General features: G+C 38.5%; 1 protein-coding gene across 1 annotated transcript in view; it reads left to right on the forward strand.

The window, feature by feature from the left end:
• CPE (carboxypeptidase E) overlaps positions 1-26,074 on the forward strand; it is a 57,512-nt gene that overhangs the window by 27,874 nt on the left and 3,564 nt on the right. The window contains exons 2-8 of the mRNA XM_035324372.1: positions 10,415-10,611; positions 12,464-12,631; positions 13,517-13,634; positions 14,682-14,864; positions 20,415-20,554; positions 23,224-23,323; positions 25,641-25,759. Coding sequence (XP_035180263.1) covers positions 10,415-10,611; positions 12,464-12,631; positions 13,517-13,634; positions 14,682-14,864; positions 20,415-20,554; positions 23,224-23,323; positions 25,641-25,759 — 1,025 coding nt within the window. The remainder of the gene's footprint in view (positions 1-10,414; positions 10,612-12,463; positions 12,632-13,516; positions 13,635-14,681; positions 14,865-20,414; positions 20,555-23,223; positions 23,324-25,640; positions 25,760-26,074) is intronic.

The following is a 26,074-nucleotide window of genomic DNA, read 5'->3' on the forward strand; positions in this document are numbered from 1 at the left end:
TATAAAGTACTGCACAGTAATCATGATGAATACACTTAAACTGAAGCCAGACACCAGTAACAGAAGTCCTTTGGACTGTTGCTAACGAAGGGATTTGCTGGTAGATAGCATACATGTTTCCTAGCATTATGTTTGCTCCTCTAGAAAGAGCTTGTTGGTTGTACAGCAAGTAACATAAAACAGAAAGAAAGTTTCAAGTGGGATGAAAGAGACCACAAGAGATGGATTTGCTGTAGCTTTTTGTATTGCTTGGAGGAAAAAAATAATTAGGCAATGCTAGGAAGAGCTACAAAGAGTTCAGTCTCAGTTTCAGGTCCTGCTGGTCATTGCACTTTAATATGCTTGGCATATTGGAGGCATGGCAGGTGTAATTGTGGGAAATGGCTATGGTTTGCCCTTATGTAAGGAACATGTCTCATTATTTTTAACTAACCTTTCTTATTGCTTGCAGGTAGAATAAACCCTAGGTAGGTTCATTTTTTATCAAACTGCACAAAGCTCTACTGAGGTATGTAGAGCTCATTATATGTATTGCTCAGCTGCCAGTTCACTTTCTACACTTACAGGTTTTGTTCAAGGACAGGATGGTGATTTCTGTAGTGACTGTGCTTCACTGTAGGCTACGTAGACAACATGTACCCATCTCTAATTCTCTTAACTCAGAACTGTTGTATGACTCCTTGGTGGTCAAACCCAGTGGAAGCTCTGAGGAAAGCTAAATAATATACAAAGCTTTTATCTGTGTTCCCTATAGGAGGAAAAAATCTGCCTGTCTTTAGGACATTAGGACATATGTCCTTGAGCAGATATAAAAAGTGTTACAGGATCTTTAAGCATTTTTTTCTCTCCTAGGCAGGCTGTTCTGCATCTCACAGCAGTACAGCTGAGCTGTGGCAGGCAGTGCTGAGGTCAGTGTTTATGTGGCTTTTTTTGTCTGGAGCTCCTTTGTCTAAATGTAAAACATCTCTTGAAAGTCTTCTGGATCCAATTCCTTCTGCTATGGAGACAAAGGATTTGTCTGGATCAGTAATCTGAATCATTATTCTTGAGTCAACAAGCAGTTACATGATTCATTTCTTCCTCTTACGCACCAAGCTTGATTGTATTAGCCTTTGCACCAATTTAGCTTCCTCTCCTTGTACTGTCATCAGGAATCATCACTTTTTTTTTTTTTTCTCCCCTATTTCTTTTCAGTTTTTAGTGTTTAAGATGATACAGGGGACATTTTCTAAGGGGTATCTGCATTTCAGAAATATGTGAGTGTGAAGAGAAAGACCTCCTCCAAGCATCCAGGCGTGTATTTCTGGATATGAACAAATCATTAAGGTGCAATACCAATTTCAAGTAAAATTTTACATACCATTAAACAATTCTGAAGTGTCACAATGCTTGGAGATGTAGTGTTGAATATCAATCTTGAGCACTCTACCCACTTAACCTTTTTTTTTCTTCTGCTTCATACTGACCTGATTTAACAGCTGCTCTCTCTAGAGCAAATACAATCAAGACTTACTGCTGGTTATCGCACAACATACTTTAAATGCAGAAACTTGAGGGAATATCAGTTGCAAAATCAGGCTGGAGATGAAGTACTGCAATAAGACAGATGCAGGAAGCCACTTTTTAATCCTGGATTCACACACTTTGTAAGCCCATCTTGGAGCTGCATTTTTTCTGGAATTAAAAAAAAACACCACCGCCACCACCACCAAAAACAAACAAAAACCAAAATAACCCCAAGCAGTCCTACCTTCTAAAATGCTGGAGAGTTCTTTTTCATCTTTTTTTTTTTAAAAAAAAAAAAAATCTTTACATTCATCACACCGAAAGTGTGATGCTAAATTAATATAAGGACTAAAAGAAGCTCTCTCGGTATTTTTTGGTCTCAGAGGTTACTGGCATAAATTGTGTTACTTATGTTCTGACGTAAATGGTGTCCTCTGTTAGTCATCGCAAGTCAATCTTTCATATTTTTTCCACAAAGCAAGGTAACAGCAAAATTAGCTTTTGCATTTTGCCTATTTCTTTCTCACCATTATTTATTTTAAATGGGCACTTTATAACTCTTCCTATACACTCCATGGCCAATAATCATGGAAGCAAACATCAGTAAATATTAGGGCTCATCTAACCTTGGGAAGCTAAATTAGCTAATGCAAATGCCTGTATGTATTCTGTAACACGTTGCCTACAGGAGTGAGTATACATTTTGTGACAGATGTATAATTATGGGGAGATTCTGTCCCTCTCCATCTGTTAGCAATGGCCAGTGCACTTCAGCATCGTCTGTCTGAGTCACAAATCTGCAGCCCACAGGCTTTTCCACACTTTGTCACTTTGTGACAGAACAGTGGTGGAACAAAATGTTTGAATTACCAGTAAGAAAGGGCTCTCCAGTGTGTGTAGCCCCAGTGAAGGAACAAGTGCCATTGTGAAAGGCTCCTGGAAATCAAGGAAGGAAGTCCAGGGCATGAAGGGTGTTTGCTGCTGGCTGTGCGCAGATCCAAAGCACAGACACTGCATTTCCCAAGGCTCCAGAACATCCATCCTCTGGTGGGAACTGCAATCATTTTCAGCCATAAGTAGCTCTTCTCTAAGGAGAGGAAGTGGTAGATGAAGGTGATGAAGGTGAGAGTTTCGGTAGATGAGTTCTGTGAATGCGCTTGCCTTGCTCACACTGACGGGGCACTGTGTGCAAGGCTGAGCTTCTCTGCAAGCTCACCCCAGGTTGTTTTCCTCCTGAAACACAGCTGTGCAGTGAGTGCTGGGGTGTGACAGCCTCTTCCTATGGAGGAGAAATCATGGGACTTGACACCTTCCTCCCTTTTCAGTCTTTCTTTGGGTGCTGCTGCAGAAGCTGTAGCCATGATTTCCAGCCTGGAAAGAGCCTAGGAATGAGGTCCTGCCTGTGCTTTTGGACTTTTTGCCACCAATTTGACACAACAAATGTTTATGGTGATGCTGAATTGGGTTGGTGTAATGCAGTGGGGAAGAATCATTCATGTCTTTCCAGTGACTTTCTGTTTATTTGCTTCCAGTAAAAAGGGAGAGCTACTTTTGTTTCTTTGTCTTTTTTTTTTATTATTATTATTATTATTATTTTATTTTATTTTTCTTTATTTATCCAGCATTTCTGTGTATCTCTTTGACTTTAGAGCCTGAGGTCTGGCTATAAATGGGTTATTTCCAACTTTTTTTTTTTTTTTTTTTTTTTTTTAAGCTCTTCACAAAATCAGGATGAGGAAAAGTAGAGCTCCGAGTTCCAAATGTGTCTCTGCTGGAACCAGCCATTTGAACTAGATTAGCTTTGAAATCTTATGTACTTATTGCCTGGGAAAGCAGTGGGAAAGATGGGTGAGCTCAGTCCTTTTGAAGTGCTGTGATGGTTGGCAGGAACTTTTGTAGCTGCAGTGAAAAAGCTAATTCTGTAGTTTCCTGAAGAGGGAAAGCTTGTTAAGTGAGCTTGATGAGGAACCCTCATAAGTACACACCTAAATTATGTATCAACTTTCTCTTTATCAAAAGATCTATGTCAATGATGAGCTGATGGATTAAAAAAGTGTTGTTGCTGTATGTGCCAACCAAAATTGGAGAGTTACTGGAGCGAAAGCCTTTGAAATGAAAATTTGCTCGGTCACACATAGTTATAAATTGAGAAGTTTGCCCTTCTATGGAGCACAGCAGAAAGCTGGATTGGATCTGTTACATCCCACAGCCAGCATCACAGGGGACACATAGAGGCTTACTTGTGTAATCTCTGTACTGCCAGCATCCCTCATAAATAGTCCCAGGGTATGTTTTTTTTTTTTTTTTTTTTTTTTTTCCCTAACAGTGAGAACAAAAGCTGGGAGATGAAAGAACTGCACATGTCCCGTACTCTGCCACTGACTGGTAGGGCTGGTTCAGGACAGTTCATTTCACGTTTGGTGTTCTCAGGAACCTCATCTTCAGTGCTGAGCTTACCACACCAGCTGCTGTAACGAAGTAATGAATTCTGTAGATGCAGGGTGCTGTTCATTTTTCCTAGAGCACAAAAAATGTGATGCAATGGCAAAACCAATCTGGTTAATCCAGATGTATGTGGAGATGGGTATTTGTTATTCCTAAAATTCTGATGTTTTTCTAAGCTGCTTTGAACTTCACAGAGTGCTTTTTAACACATTTACACAAAATCAGGGCTTTGTGCAGATTGTACTTCAGTGTTTCTTATTAAGTTAAGGGTTTTGATTAAATAACTACATTTAGTTTGTTACAATTGAAAGAGTCATCGTCAATTCCATGACACAGCCCCATCCTTTCATGCGCAGTAACAGGAGCGCAGCAGGCAGAAGGCTGCCTTCTTCTCTGTGACAGCACGGGGGCTTTGCTGCAGAAGTTCCTTGCTCAGAGCTACGCTGAGCGACCCTGCAGGGTAAGTGCAGGGTGCTGTGGAAAGCCTGGCACTGGGATGTGCCAGCGATGGGGCTGTAGGAGCAGAGCAGGTGCTTGGCCCACTGCTGGTGGGAGGCTGTGCCATGTCCGGTAGCTGCAGGGGTGGGAGTGGGCTGTTAGAAACACGAAGGAAGCATCACACAGAACCTTTGTGGTGGAAAGTGCCATCTTCAGCATGAGGTAATCTGCCTGGAGATTTTCATCTGAAGATACATAAGAAGATCCCCATTTTGAAGCCCAAGTGACAGACTTTATACCCAATAGAATGGAGACTGCAGTTTAATTTATATATGTCAAAGCCAGCAGAACCATAGCTGTTCTTTGTGAGGTTTCACTCCTGTTTTAATGTGCTGTACAGGCTCTGCTGTTAACTTTGACTTTAAGCAATAGTACTCCAATAGTTATGAAATTTTCCAGAAATAGCTTGAGGCCAGTCTTGAAACATGGCCGTGAAAAAATGTGATTTTTTTAAAGCAGGAGCTTGCCAAAAGTTCCTTGAATTTCTTTTCTTCTTGATTTCTTCCCAGTACATTTTGTAGTAGTTAATGGCAAGAACATGAAAGATTTAAAGGCTGTCAGTATTGTCCCGTTTCTGCTTTCATGTAAACCAACTGTGAAACTTTCAGGAGTTTCCCTTTCAGCAATGCTATACCAATACTACTCCTTATTAAATGTTACCCTAAAATTGTATTAGGATTTAGAAACTAATACTGCCCTGTTCTATCTTCCAGTGCTGTCTTGTTTTCACACAAGTCATGGAGATCACCTTTTCTATTGAAATACTGTTAGAGCAGGTTGCAGACATCTAGTTTACAGAGTGACAGAAATCTAAATTTTTGAATTCTTCCACTCTTTCTTTTTTCACCTCCTCATTTATTTTCTTCTTTTCCTCTCTTCATGTTTTCATGTTCAAAGGAGAAACCCATTTTATAATCCCTGATTTTCCATGTAGTTGCTCTCCAGAGCAATTTCCTTCCCTTTGAACTACTAACAAAAATGTAGAGCATAAGAAAGTCCTCAATCACATTTAGATAAATGAATTTCTTGCCAGCAGGAGTTCTGAGATGTTCTGAGTACTGTTTATCTACAAGAAAAGTGTACTGGTTGCCATATTAAAAATGACAAGCAGCTGTAAGTAATCAAAAACACTAAGTCTATTATTTCAGGAACACCGCTTGCTTTTCCAGAAGGAATATAGGAAAACAGAAGGATTCTAATGTTAAGGGTAATAGATGCTCATTTGCAAAATGGTTTATTAAGCACTTAAACTTTCCAGTTGTTAATTTTTTCTTCCATGTGGGTTGCACTTCCATGAGCAGACTACTATACGTTTTAAGGTTAACTGCTTGGGATGTCAGTGTGACCTGCAGAGTGACATTATCTTGACTCAAGGTAAATATAATTAGTAGGTGCTAAATTTTTGTACCTACATTTTAGAAAGTTACTGTCTTTACAAATACAGGCTGACCTAAAAAAAGGCAGTGGTTAGTCATGTTTAATAGGGTGATCTGTCTAATATTAATGATGTACCTTCTGCTCCTAGGAAACTGCAGAAGACCTTAGCTAACTGTAACTGCAGAATTGAAGTGACATTTCACAATGTTTGTCAGGCACCAGAAAGGCATGGCATTTTAAAATACTTTTTCCTCAATCGTGTATCAGGTTGTAATGTACCACACAGTCAATCTGGGAGGGATGTAAAAGCCTTCTAAAAGCCGTAATGATGTGCTGGCTTAGGCCTCTCTCAGATACTAAGATATTTATAAACTTGATGGCTGCATTTAATTTCTTGTGGCTTGCTCCGAAGGATGTTAGTAGCCATCCATTCATCTGTTATCAGAAACCTCCGTATCTGGGCTGAAGTTATATGTAAGCATTTATAAATGTCATCTTCACACTGTTGCACAAGGCATGCTGTGGCTACTATGGATGAGAGATTATCTTTTATAAAGAAGTTATTGGAAAGTTAATAATGTTAAATAAGAATTGTAAATATTCAAGCAGCAGATATGTTCCTTTGTGCTTACCATAGATTGGGCCATGGAGATCCATTAAAATTTTTACTTTTTTTAGATATGTGTGGGTGCCAAACCAGGAAAAAAGGTTTCATTTCTTTATGCATCTTCTCCCTCACAGCTACCCGCAGTTCTCTGCAGTGGAAAAGGGGCATTTCCGCTGGTTTGGAAAAACTTTTAAAAAGTTCATCATCAAATTGAGATTTGTAGTCTTTTCTTTAAAAAAATTAATCTGTGAGGCAATTACAGTTACAGAATCCCATGAAGGGTGATTAAGGTCTCTATTAAATGGCTCATGAGGGATTAGTGGGAAGAACAACTATTCCTCCAGCCAAGTAGCATGCTAGCAACAGGTGACAGTGGGGTGGGCTGTTTTCCAGGGAAGCCTGAAGTTCTTAGAAGCAGTGTGGTAGGAGCTGTCGAATTACCTGGGAACCCAGGTAAGGAGGTCTTTTAGTCATTATGCTGCTGGCAAAAGCTGTACTGTGCAGCTTATACAACTGGCATCTGAGGTATCTGTGTTAGCCCATGCAGAGGTGCAGAAAGAACGGGTTTCTTCAGCAGCAGTAGGGGACCTGGGATGCTGGCTGCCTTGCAGGGTCTAAAGCTCTGGTCCTGCTTAGCTCAGCCAGAGGAGCGATGAGCATAATTCTGTTGGTCTCAGTTAGCAGCCTGCCCTCCGGCTTAGACTTCATTGCCCTAGAGAAACAGATGATTCGGAAGGGAGTTAGGTGAAAACAGCTCAAAAAATGTTTCTGGAATGCACGTCCTGAGTTGCAGTTTTTGCTTGACCATGAAGGACAGGCAGAGATGCAAATGTGAATTAAGGGCTTCCCTAAACACAAAATCGTGTCAGCTGATAGGCTCTGGAAGCATCCTCGGCTCCTTGGGCTGTGTGGTGCTAATGAATGACTTTAGCAGTATTTTTCCTTTTTCCAGAATGGACTCACTGACTTTGCCTGTGATGGGCATGGACAACTAATGAACAAAGTGCTAATTTGCCCACAGCCAGCTTGTAGCATGAATTTGTTTCCAATGAAATGAACAGTAAGAAAATCAAGTGTGTTTCCCTTGGAACAGCTGCAAGGTTTAGATATGAGAAGGACCCATATTTTCCATTGTTCTTGTAGAAGTAAATTACACTGTTGAAATGAAGAAGAGTTTTCCTAAAACTGTCAGATACGGTCTGCTACATTTTGGGCAGAAACCCAGTATTTCTTTGGTTGCTGTGCCTAGAGATATGGAAACAGGCGGCCGTGGGAGCTGGCAGGGAGCAGGTTCCCACGTGTGTGTGCCTCCTAGGCTTGTTCTCGGCTGCCAGAGGATGGACAGGAGATGGATTTCTCTGCTGCAGATCAACGTGCAAGAAAAAGCCCATGGGAGCTAGCATATAGACACAACAATAACTTTTGGAGCAGGGTTGTTAACTCAACTCTCTGTTATCTTTCCCTTTTCATTCTTTTGCCTTCATTTTTAGGTTAGTTTTTTTTTTTTTTTTTTTTTTTTAACTTTGGTTTTGTTAGCAAAACTCAGAGTTCTGCTGACACCTCGGTGCCAACACAGTTCTTTTGACAGCTATTTTCACAGTTGTGTTATAAGTAATTGTGTTTTTCTTTGTCAGTCTAAAAAATGACATTTTTCTTCCTTTCACTGAAGATCACCACCTCTTGTTTTGTGGTGTAGGGAAATGCTGCTTTCCAGACTGATTACCCTATCCCATGACCAGTGGGGTATATGGCTGTTCCCTTTTCTTACAGTTCTTCCTAAGGAAAACAGGGCTGATCTTCAATCACATTTCACAGGGAAGACTTTCCGTAATTCCAATGACTCTCTCTACCTCTTTCTGAACTCCTTTTATCTTTTCATGCCCATGTGGGATGGTTCATTACCACTGAAGCTATGTGGCTGATGAGGCTGTACTCTGGGTTCACTGTAGGCTGTGCCTGTTTTCACAAACCTTTCTAAACACTATTAGCAAGAATTTGGTGGTAGTGGTGGTTGGGGGGGGCAAGCAATACCCTCTGGGAAACATCTGTTTCTATTCCTTTATTTGAACCAGGTGTGTAAAATTCAAGTGGAAAGAAAAGGCAGGTGAATAATGCACAGTCTGTGAATCAGGAGAAATGACTTATCCTTCAGGCTTCTATAGTGGTGTCCTAGGAACAACCACAAATGCAAAATGTGACCGTGTTCATATTTACCATGGTAACAAATCTGTCTTTTAGCTTGTGGAACACTTTCCCCATAAGTAGCGTGCCAATATGCATATGAGTATTCTAATATGAGTATTCTAATTATGGGGATGTGTGATGTGCAGCATCGTACATTTTATTAAATAGTATTCCTCTGTTTTAATAGGATCGGGCTGAGTGCATGGTCTGATTACTCTTGGTGATTAGACCTCTTGCATTCCCTGGTATTAACAGATAGGAGGAAACAGTAAATAGATGTGCAATGCCAAAACAGGAAATGGAGGGTTTTTGTCCCATTAGTGGAATTGTGTGTATCAGATTAAAAAAAAAAAAAACAAAAACAAAAACAAAAAAAAAAACTATTCTGCTGAAACTAGAGCACTTTTTAACCTATCTGACAAAAGATATGAGGGAATAATCCATATGTAGAAAAACACCTTTGCTGGAAGGAAAGAAGGCATGGTATTAATAGCACACTGCCTGCTAGCACCTTATCACTGGATTAAGGTTAACAAGCACAGACTGAAGAGTCATAAGCAGATGCGTGCTTGATTAGCAGTTATTTAGGCCTTGTTTGTGTAATGCTTCCTGGCTGGAATTTGCCACTGTGATAGTGCTAAAGGCTATCAAAAAGCATATTCAGAGATGATTCAAAGCATATCACCAACAGAAGGTTCGATTCAAGCTGCTCTAAGAGGTGAACTGTATTTAAAAAGGAAAAGGATAAGAAAACAGGGCTTCAACCCAGACAACAACACGTGCTTCTGGCTAGTTACAGGACAATCCTGTGAACCTCCTGCACATACCTACATTTATTCTAAAACCTCTCTGAAATTAGGGCAAAAAGTGTGGTCTTTTAAAGGTAAATCCTTCACAGCTCTAAGACATCTCTGATTTGCTCATTATATCTAGGGTCATGAGAATGCAATTCGTGAGCGATTGTGAGTGTTGGAATATTTGTTTAGATATCGAACTTATGAAAGCATATACACACTTACGTAAGAATATACATGAATGTATGAATACTTATAAATATGCAATATATTTTCAAACCAATATTAAATATATTATTAAACACCCTTATATATATTCAACATAAAAAAATCAATTCATATGATTCCTATGGATGTACATTTCGTATGACTATATAAGTCAATATAGACATATGTTCTTTACTTAAATATTTGACCTTTGAATGTTTATTACAATGTTCAGGAGGAATGATCCACATTGTGAGTTAAGTTACTGCACCTGCTTCATAAAGTCTGAGCTGAATATCCAAAGCGATGGCTGAATAAGATTTTTCAGGCTGCTAAGATCAACAGCTGCTCATTGGCAGTGCTTTGGTAAAATAATTGCAGTTTAATGCATGTGTAGTGTGATAAGCTTAACCTAATCTTGGAGAGCATTAAAGATAAGAAGCACTGTTAGTGTCAGTTTATATGTTTAAAAATTGGACACCCTTTAGTGGTACTGAGGCATCGATCTCAACAGTAATAATTTTAATGGCCATGCTTAACATTTATTTTGATGTAGTTTATTGTCCTCTGGTATTCTTTCTCTGCCTTGGGCAAAAACATGAATGTAAATTACTGTTTGTTCAGCCAGAGTTTAGAAAAAAATCTAAGTCCACTTTTCTGAAAGAGATTTGTAGCTTCCTGGGGGTACTGTGACCAGATGTAGTCACAGTAATAGCCACGTCTGTGGTGTGCTGTGATCTAGTCCATGCCTGTTCTTGTGTTCTATTCTCAGACACGTTCTTCCTTTTTCTTGCAGGAGAGCCGGAATTTAAATATGTTGGGAATATGCATGGGAATGAAGCTGTTGGAAGGGAGCTGCTCATCTTCTTGGCTCAGTACCTGTGTAATGAATACCAGAAAGGGAATGAAACTATTATCAACTTGATCCATAGCACGCGTATCCATATCATGCCATCTTTGAATCCGGACGGCTTTGAAAAGGCAGCATCCCAGGTTTGTAAGGCTGTGAATATAACGATGTGTAGTAACTTGAGGGAGGATTAAAATGACACTTTAATTCAGCAGTTTTACAAATACATGAACTCTGTGGTAAATATTGAATGGAACACCATTATTGATATATTTTCTAATTGTACGGTAGGCTTGTTCTGTTTAACAAGAAGGATTTTGACCTTGAGCTGGTATCACAGTTTTCTACAAATGGCCATCTTTGTTTTAAATTAATATACTGCATTTAAAAATATATTTATGCTTCATGCATATCCTTTCATCTGAGTTCACTGACTGAACTGCTTCTTGAACAAGTAACATCTAGGATTATGTCACATTTCTGGAGTGGTAGAAAGGGAAAAAGTTGATGTTTCCTTTAAAAATATTCTCAAGTAAACAAATTTATATGAATTATTCACATCCATTAATTCTTGATTTCAAAACAAGGAAACTCTGTGAACCATCTTTTATAAACAGCTCTGATTCTAAATTTCCGGCATAAGGTGCTTTAGTTAAGCTATTAATCAAGAATATTTAGCATGTAATTTCAGATGAAGGCTCAGTCAAGAAACATTAACGCACAGTTAGCATTTGGAGGCCAATCAGGACCCTGATACGTTGGGTTTCTGATGTGTATTATGTCCTAAAGAAAAATGAGAATTTTCTTGTTCAGCGAGGCGTATTGATTTTATTTTTTATTTTTAATATGGAAATGTTGATTATTTTTATGTGATTATTTATGGCTAAATAAGTCAAACCCGATTAAACTTCATTAAACTGATTCTTGTGAAGTCTTTAAGAATCCCACCCTCAGACCTCTTTTAAACCATGTCCAGGATGATATCTCCCTCTAGTGGCAATAAAGCAGAAGCTGTCCTCAAATTGGTGCCGTATTTCACTTGTTTGAAATCTCTCACTGTAGAGATTCAGTAATAACACGATTTGAAACTTTCTTTCTTTAGTCCAAGTACATTTGCTTTTACAATATTTCTTTAAAAATTACTCATTATTTATAGTATAATTTCCTTCAGTGCTGCTGTTATTCTAATTTAGCAGCATCTTGACCCTATAAACAATGTGTGACAGTAGATTTAATATACATCAAGACTAAAACCAAAAATCACACTAAACGTATTTTACAGAAATACTAAAAGCTTAGAGAGACAAGCTAGGGAAAACTATGCACCCTCAAGGCATTTCCTTAAAGCAAAAGAAACTCTATTTTAAAGAAGTAGCTTAAAGAAAAGATTCTGTAAAACTTTGCAGTGCATCTTTAGTCAGTGCCACCCTTGCAGTGAATGAAGCTGACAGTCACCACAAAAATAAAAATATAGATTAAGGGAAAGAAAGGTCCTTCTTTGTCCTGAAGCCATTCAGAGGAACTTTGAAGCAAATGCAAATGGTCCTTGCAGCTGGCAGATACATCTGCAGCTGCCTTGAGGCTCACTGAAATGAGGTCTGTAAGTCAAAAGCATGTGTGTGAGGCAATGATGAAAATCCAGGTCTCAGGGGAAGACTCAGCAGGCACAAACTGGGCAGGCTCTGGAAAATCTGTTGCTGCTGGTAATTTTGCCCATCCTTAGTCTAGATCTGCCATGATGGGAATGATCATCTCCTCTGAGATAGTGAAATAGAGTTTGGTTTTGTTCCTGGAGAGCTCTAGGAAGAAATACAGGTCACTCGGCTGTTGATGCTCCAGTTTTTACTCCCACACGATCCATTCTTGTTCTTGAGAACAGGAGAAGTAAAACCATGATGTGAATTTACATGGGTAAATATACCCACGTAAGGGTTGGTGCCTCAGCTCATGAATCTGCCAATTTCCTTTCTCTTTCTGCTTCTTTTCCTCATTTAGCCTGGTGAACTTAAAGACTGGTTTGTTGGTCGAAGTAATGCCCAGGGAATAGATCTAAACCGAAATTTCCCTGATCTGGATAGAATAGTCTATGTTAACGAGAAAGAAGGTGGCCCAAACAACCACCTGCTGAAAAACATGAAAAAGGCTGTGGATCAGAATCCCAAGGTAAGTAGGGGCTGTGGAGCCAGTTGCTTGTATGCCCAAATCCTCCATTTTATGCAACAGACATGTAGCAAACCCTAGGAGCTGTGTGCAGTCTTTATGTGATTCATGTTCTCGAAAGTATTTTGTTAATTTTTTTTTTTTTGTCGATTTACATTTATTCATCTGATGGCTTCTTGTAGTAAAACCTTTTGATCTGTATTGGTTAATCCTGAGACAATTCCTCATTCATCAAAGGATGCTTTGTTTTTAAGGATAGGGATTGTGTAGCCTTCTCCCTTGGTCTGAATAGATTCTTGCAGATATTCAGCATTTTACCATTGCCAGAAATTCACTGTTATATTTCGTGTGATTACACTGTTGGCTAGATAACTATTCTCTCATATAATGTGCATTTTTGTTAAGCCAAAGATTAAATTTACAGGTATTTTTGCATCTGGAGGTGTTTTTTTTTTTTTTTTTTTTTTTTTTTTTTTTTTTTATCTTCTTGCATTTACCTCCCAGCATCAAATTATTAAATGAAGTAATTTTACTTTCAATGCATAGAATTAGACTGCATCCTGCCAACATGCATTTTGAATTATTTTCTTTGGTTTTAAATTTTATATGCTTATTTTTAGCCATAATACAAAGAAGAAAAATAGTGAGATAGCTCTATCAGGGGGTCTCACTCTGAACTAATTTATACAGTTTCAAGACTGGTGTGAATCTACTTAGGTTCTGATGTAAAAGACTGATCCAGATCTCTATGAAGCCAAAATAAAAATGCTGCTCATTTAAATGCTTGCACAATATGTATGATCATAGCTAAGCCAAGTATATGTAAGTAAATAAGTCTCTACACTGAATAATCAAATTGTAACTGTTGGTAATGCTGTTTTGTTGTAGCTTGCCCCTGAAACAAAAGGTGTCATTCACTGGATTATGGATATTCCCTTTGTGCTTTCTGCCAATCTTCATGGAGGAGACCTTGTTGCCAACTATCCTTACGATGAGACTCGGAGTGGTGTGTAGTTATGAGTTGACATGAAAGAGCAAGAGATATAAATACTTACTCTATACTTTAAAAAATATTCCAAGTTAATTATTATAAATATTATTATATATTTATTCTATGTTATATTATTCTATACATACATAAATATATGGATCTATTCTTACTACACTGCTACATGAGATTCACTTGTGAACATCATGTCACACCACTGTAATGACTTAGTTTAGTATGAATAGTCATTAATTAAAATGATGTATTTAAAGCTAGTCACTGTATGACCATGTTGTCTAGTTTTTAAGACAGATAGCTTGTTTCAGTAGAGTTACGTTACAAAAATGATGTAATACCTGAGGGAATCATGGTCCCTCATGTATTTAATGAAGTAACTTAGGTCTTAAATTAGCTGGACTGTTTATACCCTGTTAAATGAAGCCAGAGAGATGTATCTAGGCTGTCTGTATGATCTAAGGTTTATCTTGAACTTTTAAAAAGTGAATTTCTGAAAGTGATTGTATGCTGATAAAAACAACTATCATTGTTTCTACTTTTTCAGTATTGATCACATAAAAAGAAGGGTCTCTTTGTGGCAGAGAGGCTATCATTTACCCTATAGTAGTATGGGCACGAGACTGAAGTGATTTGATGGTATTATTAGTGATTGACTTTCTTCAATATACTCCCGTACAGTTTAATTGCAAATCCTCTTCAGACCAGACTTTAAAAATCTCTAGGGAGACACATTTTTCTATGTACTGTGTTCTTAAAAGAATCCAAAGCCTAGAATGTAGACTTTTTGGTGGACTTTGAAATTAATATTTTCATATAAATCGCCTTAATAATGGGACAACTTGATACAGGCAATTGATTAAAGATTGGGGAAATGTTAATGTTATTTAAATAATGCAATATTAGTTGATGGTGCTGTAGGAAACTTACCATTGTCCATGAAATTTCCAAGCATCATCTTGCTGTACAGTACTGTTAATCTAGGTTGTGACCCCAGCCTTTAACTGCATTTTTAATAATCCTTGTTCCTGGACCATTTTTCCTCCCTAGGCAGTGCTCATGAGTACAGCTCCTGCCCTGATGATGCTATTTTTCAAAGCCTGGCTCGCAGTTATTCTTCTTTTAATCCCGCCATGTCCGATCCAAACAGACCACCATGTCGTAAAAATGATGATGACAGCAGCTTTGTGGATGGAACGACTAATGGTGGAGCATGGTACAGCGTCCCGGGAGGTGAGACCCATAGCTGGGGGTTCAGTGACATGGGTGGTTATTTCAAGCTTGAGTTTTCACTCTGGGAACTTATTCCCACAGACAGGAATACCACAAGGTTATCCACAATTTTTGGTCTGGTTAGGGGTAGATCAAAGGCTGATCACTCACCACAGTGCATCAAAAAAATCTCACAAAGCTCATCATGATTCCTATTAAAATATTGCTCTTTTATTGCTTTGTCTACAGTATTTCTTCATTCAAAGTTCAGGTCATTGCAAATGTAATAGTTCTGCCATGGGCGACCAATTGCTGTGTTATCATGATGAGGGTTTAAGTTAAAAAAAATAAAAACAAAACTCCCCTAACAAACCCTGATGAGAGATAACAGGCTAATAACCATTCATTTTAAAATCAATAACAAAAGTATCCATCCTTGGAAGATGTGGAAAGGCTTTGTGGCCAGTGTTGAAGATAATGGAAGAAAGGAAGTTTGTCCTTTTCCATGGGAACAAAATCCAGCCTTGAAGATAACTTGCATCTTTATATGTCTTGGCTTAATTAGTGCTTGATTCATGCCTAGGTGGTATTTCCCTAGACTTTGGCAGAGTCTTTTGTGCTAAGAGGACCAGCAGAGCTACTGCCATTCCTTGAAAACTGATGTTCAAGGAGAAGTCTGTCTGGGAGTGTGGCTTGAAGTCAGAGCTTTCGTTCCTTTTCAGTAACGTTTTTGATATTTCATTTTCTTTGTAAATGGAATCAAAGCAGATTTGGGAATATGCAGATTCTCAATCAAGCAGAGTCTTCTGTGTTGCTAAACTCAGTTGAAACTTCAAATGAAAATTCGGCTTGGGATTTCTGAGCTGGAAATTCAGATAGCATGGAATGGTTTGTCTGCACACTGGCTTTGTTGATCTGTAGCAGATAACTTTGAACACACATACCAGTATTACTGTTTGCTTTCATCTTAACACTCAAGGTAACGGTCTCTGAATGAATTATAAATTTTTATGTGGAATGAGTAGGAATCTCTCAAAGTGTTAGGTAGTCTCAGTGATAGTCTAACCAGGCTTCTCAGGGGCAGCGTGTTTCCTCTGCTGTGGTACCCGTGTCAGGGACTAGCTATGACATAAAATGTTGGCATTTCTGAATACTGTTGAAAAGCAAGAGTTTTCCTTTGTGTGAAGCTTTCCACAGGCTTTGATTTGGAACCATTAAAACACCCTTGACAAAATGGAGTTTGCAAAATTAAAAAAAAAAAAAAAAAGAAAAAAGCTGAATGTGAACAAAATATTAAAAGGTTTAACTACTAAAACTTGTTTGAATTCAGTCCAAAAATATTAAATATTGACTATAAAAATGTGGACATGTGCATCTTTAAGCTTTTTTCCATAGGAAAATGTTATCAAAAGCAGTCTTTCCATTGTTTTGATGAAACGCTTTTATTCTGACTAAACTGCTCATGCCAAAGGCACATTTTTTCATTGGAAAAAAATTGTTGGAAAGTTTGAATTATGTCTTCTTTTTGGATCTTACTTTAAGTTAGACTGGAAATTCCCCAAGGGAGCCATTTCTTTTTCTCATGTATTTGTACAGAAATTAGTAGAACAGAATCCTAGTTCTAACCAGGATCTATGATCTTAAGATGGTGTAGCTAATAAAAAATGGAAAGGTGGTGGCTGTGGACCATGCAGCATGAATTGATTTTGTTGCTGTTGTTTTTTCCTTCAAGTGTAAAAACCAGCTGGCAAGCTGTAACTGTTGACCGAAACCTTCATGCTAATAATTGCCACAGGCCAATTTAAGAAATAAATAAATAAATAAATAAAAACTAAATAATGAAAACAGTTCTCTTGTTTCTACATCTAGGGCTAAAGAAAATAACTAAACATTGCTCAGTTCAAGTTAAGATTTTCTTGGAAGCTTTAGTCTGGAAAGCTAGCTGACATTTTGCTATCCATATGCTAACACACTCAAAGTTAGTGGTGTAAGCTATTGAAAAGCTATTTGTATTGCTGTAGGAAAAGTATTTCATTATATATCCTTCCTAGAGGTTAGAATTTATCAAGAGGAAACTCTCTGGAGACCTTGTCTATTCAGTGTCTGCTCTGGTCCTGAGCTAAGGTGGCTCTTCCCTGCCTTTGCACCTTTGGGTTGCTGTGGGCTTGTTCTGGGGCCTGTGAGCATCTACAGGTCCGGTGGCATTCCTGTGTGATCTCTGTGGACTGAACGGAGGCCAAATAAAATGTGACTTGACACAGCTCTGTAAAGAAAGAACTGAAGCAACATGACAGGGAATAGAGGTAGAAATTAGGTGAGATTGGTACTGGAGCTATATCTGGTGTTGAAAGGAAAGCATGGCTTTAGTAAAGCAATAGCAAGGGAAGGGAAAGGAGATAGTGGGGGATGGTGGAGCTAAGTGAGAGAGGCTGTGGTCTCTGAGATGCTTTCCTTGATAGTACCTCATCAGACCAAGAGTTCTGACCTAGGAAGGGCTGATTTTTCTTTCTAAGAACTTAATAAAGTCAATGTTGGCCTATAAAGCTTGTTACAGTGGTCCCAGTTGTTCTGCATCTGTTTCTTTGCCCCTGCCCTTCTCCCACAGGTGGAGAACTTCTACCTTCTGTGAAAGACAGCACTGCTTGGTGGGCCTGTAGCAGTCTTAATATGTATGCAGAGATAATATGTTGGTGGCTCTCTTGTATGAGTATAGATAGTTTTGCATTTATTTTTCTGAGTATCTGGGTTCTTTCAGTAGGAAGACTGGATGTTCAGTGGCAGAAGCATCTGGTAGCAGCCCTTGCCTCAAACTGGAAGTAAGGATGTGTTTGTGCTTTCTTCGTACCCTCTTGGAAATCTCAGGACTTGTCAGCTACAGGCAAGGTGGCAATTCTCCTCTCAGGCTTTGAAGTTTTTGGGTGGAGAGAGCAGATGAAGTATAGGAATATTTGACACTTGTTTTGTCTCTTGATACACTTTTCTGTGAGATTTTTCTAACCATTTTCTGCATAGTAATTACTTTCTTCTGTGGAGCAGGAGCACAGAGGCAGTCAGCCCCCACAATGGCATCTTTGTGCTAAATCTGAGACCATGATACCTGTTACACTTGTTTTGCCTTAGTTGTCATCTGTAATTAGTTCATCACTGTAGGTTTTTTAGAGAGCAGAAAGCCAAAGCAAAGAGGTGGTTTTTCTGTGTTAGGAAAAAGGCCCTTTTAGCCATCAGACCCTGGGCAAAATCAAGCTTGTACGTAAAATCTGTGCTATTTTTAACACTAGTCTTCCCCCGTGTCAGCATGTAATTAATGATTTCACTTATGCACAAGAAAGCCAAATTAAATTTGCACAGACAGCTTTAATTTTGGCGTTTTCTTAGTTGTTGAGTGCATAGCTTTTCAACACCAATATATATATATATATATATATTTAATCTACCTTTTGTGTGGAATATCTGTTTGGAAATATGAATGAGAATAGAAGATAGTGTGAAGTACTAGCTGGCCATATGCATGTTCTGCTAGCCATATGTGTGTTCTGCTTGTTCTGTCATAGAGCATCACCTGAGTCTAATCAGATCTTTATGTCATTACAAAAATAGCATTTCAAAGCAGCTTCCACTGCAGTGTTTGTAGGCTATTGTTTAAATGTCTTTTTATTTTCAGATGCTCTTAAATCACTCTTGGCACTCCATTCATTGTTAACTTCAATTACCCTTCATGTTGCCAGATTTGGAAGCAATGTTAAAGAACATTTCTTTAGGATTTTATAGAAGCATGTAGGAGGCACATGTTCTCCACATTCTGCACAAGGCTCCATCCTGTCCTGCTAGAAGTTACTGTCTTCTGATGTGTGGAAGTGGTCCTAGCTTAGTGTTGTAGTTTGTAATTCAAAGTCTAGGCAATTCTGATGCCTGGATGCCAGAGGCACCCCCCTGCACTCCACTTTCTTTTCAAAGGTTGGAGTTCCTTTTGCAAAAGCTGAATAAATGTTTTTGTCCTGTATTCTGTGCTTATTTACATAAGCGCTAATGCAGGGAAACTGTAGTCCTTCAGAACAGTGCAACAGAGGAGTGTTTGTGTTGCTCAGTTTCAAAGAAAAATAATACTTGTGGCCAGCAATGAAGGGTGTGAATCTCAGTTATATCTGAGGTCTGCTAAGCCTTTCTGATCTTCAGAGTGGTTCCTGCTGAAGTGCAGGAAAGTAAGTTTTGCTGTCCTTTGTTAAAATGAGAGGCTTTGGGAGCGTGGTGATGTGCATGCGACACATGCCATGTGCATAACAAGGAGGAATAGGGCAGTAATAATGGATACAGCTACTTTTCACAAAACTAGAAATTATATTTCTGCTGTCCTTGAGGAAGTAGGGTGTCCCTGATATCACCTTGCTTTGGGAGGGAAGAGAGAGAAACTTCCTGGGAACTGGAGCAGCAATGGTTCAGAGCTGTTGGCATCACAGTAAATTATGTCATGCCCTTTGGCTCCAGTTCTTCTCTTCATGGTTTCTTGTAGAAGAAAGGCAAGAATCAAGAAAAACAATATTATCTGGTGTCTGGAACATATGCCTGGCAGTCAGCACTGCTGTCAGGATTTTACTCATGACACTCTTGCTCTCTCGCTGTGTGCTGGTGAATGGCCTGTCTTGCATTGTGTGTGGTGGGACATCAGGGCTGGCCCTTCCTGGAGCACCGGTTGTCCTCATTTTTCAGCCATATAAAAAAGCTTAGAAATAAAAAGCTTTAGGGAGTCTGAACAGTCCTTGCTCCTCTTGGTAGTTAGGAGTCTACGTGCCTGGTTGGCAGAAAACAGACTCTTCACCCATATGTGTTGGCAAATTCCCACCTGACTCAATCTGTTTGCTGCCTTCAGTGTTCTCTTTCGGGTATGACATCAGGTCTCTGGGCATTGCTGTGCACAGTGCCAGTGCTTTGGTAAGGAGACTACATTAGGTCTCATACTTGAATGAGGCAACATAGAGCTAAACAAATTAGCTGCTTTTAAATCCTTTGGTGACCTCCATGGGAATGCTCAAAATGCTTGGTAGCTTTTTTCTTTTCAGCCCTCCATTTGAGAGTCCACTGATTCTACTAGATACCCAGACTGAGAAGACAAGTATCATCTGTATCAACTTCTGCAAGGAACATATTTGTAACCCTTCTGGGGACAGCCACATTCCCACTTCTGCTTCTTGATCCACTTACAAAATTGTCTTGGTTTTCTGTTGACTGATTTGCAGTAGACAATATTCCCTTGTAGCCAGACTAGTGCCTCAGAAGTGCAAAAGAGTATGTCATTCCCACCAAGTTTTTATGCCTAGAGATGATGCTACTGTATATATTTTTAAATTCATATGATTAAAGTTGCATTAATAATGAGGTTTCTCTTATTGCTTTGAAGGCTACCCAGTATTTCTTTTGCAGAGGCTTTGAGTGGGTGGGAAATATTCCTATCTAAAGAAAAAAGTAGTAGGATGTTTGGATTTTTTTTTGTCTTTGTGGAAAATCATAAATATTTGGTATTTGTTTACTTTGGGACAATGCAAAAGCCATAACTAACTCTCTTTTCTGGCATTGCAGGAATGCAGGATTTCAATTACCTCAGCAGCAACTGCTTTGAAATAACAGTGGAGCTTAGCTGTGAAAAATTCCCACCTGAAGAAACTCTGAAGGGCTACTGGGAGGACAACAAGAACTCTCTCATTAATTACATCGAGCAGGTAACAAAAAAGAGGATGGGAAAACTCTAGTTATTGTATGTGAAACTTCTGAACTTTGTGCTGTGTGAATATCTAATTCTGTGTCTTATATTAACCTGATTGCTACTCCATAGTTCTTACATGTCTCTGTAAATAAATCCTGTGTGATTTTTCTAAATGTGGAAGAAGAGAGGAAAAAATAAAGATGTATAGCATGGAATCATCTCACCTGACTTCAGCTGCTATAGATATCTAACTTAAATGATTTATGTTGGCCTTCTTAATGAAGAGAAATACACATCTCCAGAGTATTATACATCCCAACAGCACTGATGTGTACACTAAGAGGAGATGAATTGTCCTCTACAGATAGCAAAGTGTGTGTACAGATCATAGGATGAATCAGTCTGGTTGTACAGGGAGCCTAGATGATGAAGTTGGGGTATAATTGCCTGGCAGTTCAGTGTAAAGTCAGGGGACATCTGTAATCCCAGTTTTGTAGCTACTCCTCTGCTCTGTGATTACATGAGCTGCTGACACTGAGTGTAGAGCTTTTCCTGTGATTAAAGTGAGGGATTCAATTAAAAATGATACAGAGTCTAGTTAGAATTTTAAAGCACTGTTGAGTTTAGATAACCTTGTGCTAATAGGTTGTTACAAGGCTCCTGAAATAGATCTCTGTGAGTTTTTTTTTTTTTTTTTTTTTTTTTTTTTTTTTTTTTAAAGGATTACATGCCAATGAAAACAGGCTGAACTGAAAAAATGATCCAAACACTCAAACACTGTGGCAGTTTCAAATGTCTGTAATCCAGATATTACAGTTAGAGATGACAAATAAATCTGGTTTCATTAATGGCTACACATTTAGGATTGTGAAATCAGAAACACACTTTGTTAGCAGAGCTGGTCAAGTAATACAGTAATTTCTTTAAGAATTTGTTTGTGCAGAAATGCTTTACTTAGCCAGAAACTTGAAATATTTGACTATTTGAAATGTTTGAGTTGAACAGTTCTGGAATTTGTATTTAGGGTGAAGAACAAGCTTTGTCTGCACTGGAATTTATTATGGGATCCATATCTCAGCTATTTAAACATTGTTGAGCTCCTTAGTGTATGGGTTAATTTTTTCTGAGTCATGGAAAACTATGGTGTCTGTGCATTTTCAAAATTACTAACATGTAAGAGATTAATTTGCCAACTTCCTTTGCTCCTGTGGAGCTGCTGGCGTTATCCCCAAAGCTCAGATGGTCTAGCTGGCATTGTTTTTATCCTCTTACAGCGTAAGAGGTTCAGCCCCATGCTCCAGCTCCCCAGTGACTGCTGAGGACAGTGCAAATATGTACTTTATGCTTTTCTCAGCTGATCATTCAGGCTTCGGCCACAGTGTAAACTGGAGGAATCTGTTGAACTAAATTATAGCAGCTGAACACATCATAGAGCTTCGTGAAGGAGAACATCAAAATCTCAAACAACAAAAAAATAAAAATGTGTGAGACAGAAATCTTCTCAAATGCCACAGAATCAAAGCAAATCCCTGACTTCCCAGCACTTCCCTGCTTAATTTCCAGGCTCTCAGTAAGATTCCTCTCTGCACAAATTCAAAACTTCCCATTCTGCCCAGAGTTGAGAGCTTCTCTGTGGAAAGGTGCTTGCCTGTGAGGAGCTCAGTCTGCTTTCAAACCAAGCTACAGGAATACCAGCAGGACTGTCTCCCCACACACTGCAGTCAAATCAGGGCTTTAGTTGTATGTATGCTGGGAACAGATGGGTTAGATAACTGACTTTTACTGGGCAGAGTAAGAAGTGATTGTAAACTTTGGTCCCTGTTCTCAGGTTGTCTTACCTTAAACAGTAGGACCACTGGTATTCCTCCTTTGAGCTTAAAGAAAGCAGGGTATCTGGTTCAGTTCTTAGAAACTGAACAGATTAGGTTTTAAGATGGAGATCCCAAAAACTCAGCCCTGCTGCGGCTGGGAGAACGCTGCCCATGAGGTGAGAAGGACGTAGGATGTGACCCACCATGGCCTCTCTCTTGGAGGCCATGTGGGGAGTGCTGTGGCTCCAAGTGATCCCAGCTCGAAGACCTGGGAGCTTTGGGTGCTCAATGCAGAGAGCTCAGGCATCTCACACAAGGTCCTGGATTGCTCATGCAAGTCCAAGTGTCCGCATTTAACCTTGTTAATGTGCAACTTTTAAGCTGTTGTGTCCATTATTAGACCTAAATTCTTGCAGCTGACGAAGCCTTAAAAACAAAAAAGAAGTAATTTCAGATTTTCATAACTTTTCAGCGCATTTATTAATTCCCCATGAAAAATACTTTTAAATTAGTGTTTATGTGAATTGTGATTTGCTCCATTTCTGAGAAATGTTTGCATAATGCAGAGAAATTAGTATAACTATCAGCTGATTTTTTACCTCACCACTGTTTGTGCCATTATGATGTTTAATAATGATTATACATGGAAAATTCTATAGTATGTATTATCAACATTAATATTATATATAAAAACTTACTATACTATATATGCTTATTATACTATATATATACTTATGATAGCTGTCAACATGTAGAATGGGGTCTGTAGCATGCATCCTTAGATATATCAGTATATTTTACTAATGAAAATGCCTTTTCTTAAGAACTGTTAAATAATTTCTCATGTGCTTCTGATTTTATTTAATTATTTTAGATTCATCGAGGAGTGAAGGGGTTTGTTAAAGATCTTCAGGGCAATCCAATAGCAAATGCTACGATTTCTGTGGAGGGGATAAGCCATGACATTACATCAGGCGAGTGCTGGAGTATACTTCTATATCCTCTGCTTCACAAACTAGAGCCATTTCATTTCTTATTTAGCTGATGTTTTAGGATATCAAAATTTTGAAGCTACAAAAACATACTGTGCCTCAAGGAGCTTGTTGTCTGCAGGATTTCAATATTGAATATTCCTCCAGTAACTTGCTCTCAAAGGAGTTGAAGACCGGTTGTTGGGACTTAATGGATCTCCAGCATGAATTGGATCTGATGGCCGTTGGCTATTCATGCTTGGTTTTTCTACTGATTTGTGGTGCAAGTAGTGTTTCACAACTGTCAGAATTTAAAGTTCTGCTGGCAGTGCTTTTTGCAGTGCTGTTTTGAGTCGAAAGCCTAAATTGCAGTATAAAACTTGTATTACAATGTGATCATACCTTTTCGTATGTACATTCTTGACAGATTTTCAGTATACATAAATTCATCCTGAGAAGGTAAATTCTCTCTGCTGTTTACAGTTACCTGATTTTTTTTTTTTTTTTTTTTTTTTTTTTTTTTTTTCTAGAAGGGCAGTTCTATGAGAGACAAATGTCTTGTTGGTGTTCGTAGAAAATGATGTCACCTCTTGGGTGTTACTGTGCTTTATTCTATGAATGAATTTGAGGTAGTTTGCACAGTGCCAACTTGCAGACTTCCCTACAGACCATGCTTTCTTATACTAAATGGCTTTTTTGTTTTTGTTGTTTTTATAAGATACTAATTGGAAAAACAATAATAAGATCATTGGCATCTACAATAAGAAGCATTGGCATCTACAATATGATCATTTTGCCAATGATCTGTCTTGCTCTGCTGTTACAGAGGTGCAGAACACAATGATACAGGACAGGTAGACCCTCAGCTGGCTTTGATTTGTGTTTGTTCTCACATCACCTACAAATAGGGCGGCATTTCTGCCAAGCAGAAACATTAGCCACCTTCATTCACTATATATTAGACAGCAAAAGGTATGAAGGCTGCAAATAAATTTTCAGGGAATAAGCTTTGCAGAGATACTTTGAAGTATGAGAGAGTGATACATAGAATAGTATACCTCACACTTCTGTGGTACAGAAAGGTATTGTAGTTAATCCCCTTATATTATTGTGTCTGTATATGCCTGGAAGTTGCATATTGTCAAAACAGTGAGGAAAATAAGTACTTAAATTTTAGCACATTTGAAATGAAGGATAGATCTTCTTTTCTTCTTCTTCTTCTTTTTTTTTTTATTTTTTTTTTTATTTTTTTATTTTCTCTTTCTCCTGCTCCTTTGTTCATGAATTAAAATTCATCTTTGTTTCATTGCCAGGAAGTAGAATAGATCGTAATTGTTGCTTTGCAGCAATATTTGCTTTTCCTTTTGTTTCATGAAGAAAAAAGTCTGTGGACAACTGGCCTGACTACTAACAGTTTTTGACCGTGCAAATTGCAGACATTTAAATAATATTTCCCCGAGCATGGACAAGTGCTTTGAATAGCACTGCTAACTGGACTTCATAATAATTTGTCATGCTTTCTGAAGTTCTGTGTGGAGACAGACATTCGCAATATTAGTCTGTGACAAATCAGATGATTGGCCACTCCTTGTGCACAGAGGATCAGATTCTTTGTGGAAACGGTAGAGGCTCATTTCAGAGAACAGGATTATGCATTTTTATTCTGTGGCAGAGAAAGATAGTCTGCAGTAACAGTCAGTGTAGCAGGAGCCCTTCTTTGACCTCAGTGGATCAAGCTTTCATTTATTTTTTTCAGTTAAATGGAAGAAAAAAAGCCCTAGACACCGCCTGGATACTGAAACCTGTAGATACTGATACTTTCAGGGGTGACACATGGAATATTCCAGGAGATGAGCATTTATAGCTGTCTCTGCAATAGTCTTGTTTGTTTGAATTTGGGGAGAATAAAATTTATTTACATTTGAATTTCCAGAATAAAAACTATGCTGCATTGCAGACAAACTCAGATGCTTGAAATTGACCGTGCATTGGTGGAGTGCTTCTAAGCAAGGCTCTTGTCCCACATGGTTCTTTTCTTCAGTGTACCGGAGAGCCTTTAACCTCAAAAGGCAAAATCTTTCATGAGGGCTACAGCACGACTTCAGAGTTAAAATGCTTGTTTTGATTACCTGAAAAAAAGAAAGTCTGTGGTGATATATTTGTACAGCCATTATAGAAAAATTCTTTCAGACAGTCAAAAGAAGAGGGCTGACAGGAACACAAAAGATGTTGACAAGTTAGACAGTCCCTTTTTCTTGGCTGCATAAGTAGTTTTATACATATTTATATGGTTTTATTTTTCTTTTCTTCTTCTCCGCAGCCAAGGATGGTGATTATTGGAGACTGCTTGTGCCTGGAAATTACAAACTTACAGCCTCGGCACCAGGTTATCTAGCAATAACTAAAAAAGTAGCTGTGCCCTTTAGCCCTGCTGTCATGGTAAGTGCTCACGTGTACGTCAGTTTAGCATCTATTATGGCAAAAAAGAAAAACTCTCTCTCTTTTTCCCCTTCATGGTATGTGTGTAATCAGGATGTTATTTTTCAGAGTATTACCAATACATGCTGCTTTAGAAGACAGTCTGGAAATCTGCTTTTCTAGTATGTGCTGTGTAAGCCACTGAGAGTAGTTTCATTTTAAACTCATTTAATTTCCATAGAGTCTTATTTAAAACAAGCTGAGACAGAGAAGGATAATACTGAAATATTTGTACTTTTTAAATTAGTGGATGTATGGCTAGCAGATCAAATAGAA

This window comes from Oxyura jamaicensis, chromosome 4 (genome assembly GCF_011077185.1).
Source record: "Oxyura jamaicensis isolate SHBP4307 breed ruddy duck chromosome 4, BPBGC_Ojam_1.0, whole genome shotgun sequence".
In the NCBI taxonomy this organism is placed as follows: Eukaryota; Metazoa; Chordata; class Aves; order Anseriformes; family Anatidae; genus Oxyura; species Oxyura jamaicensis.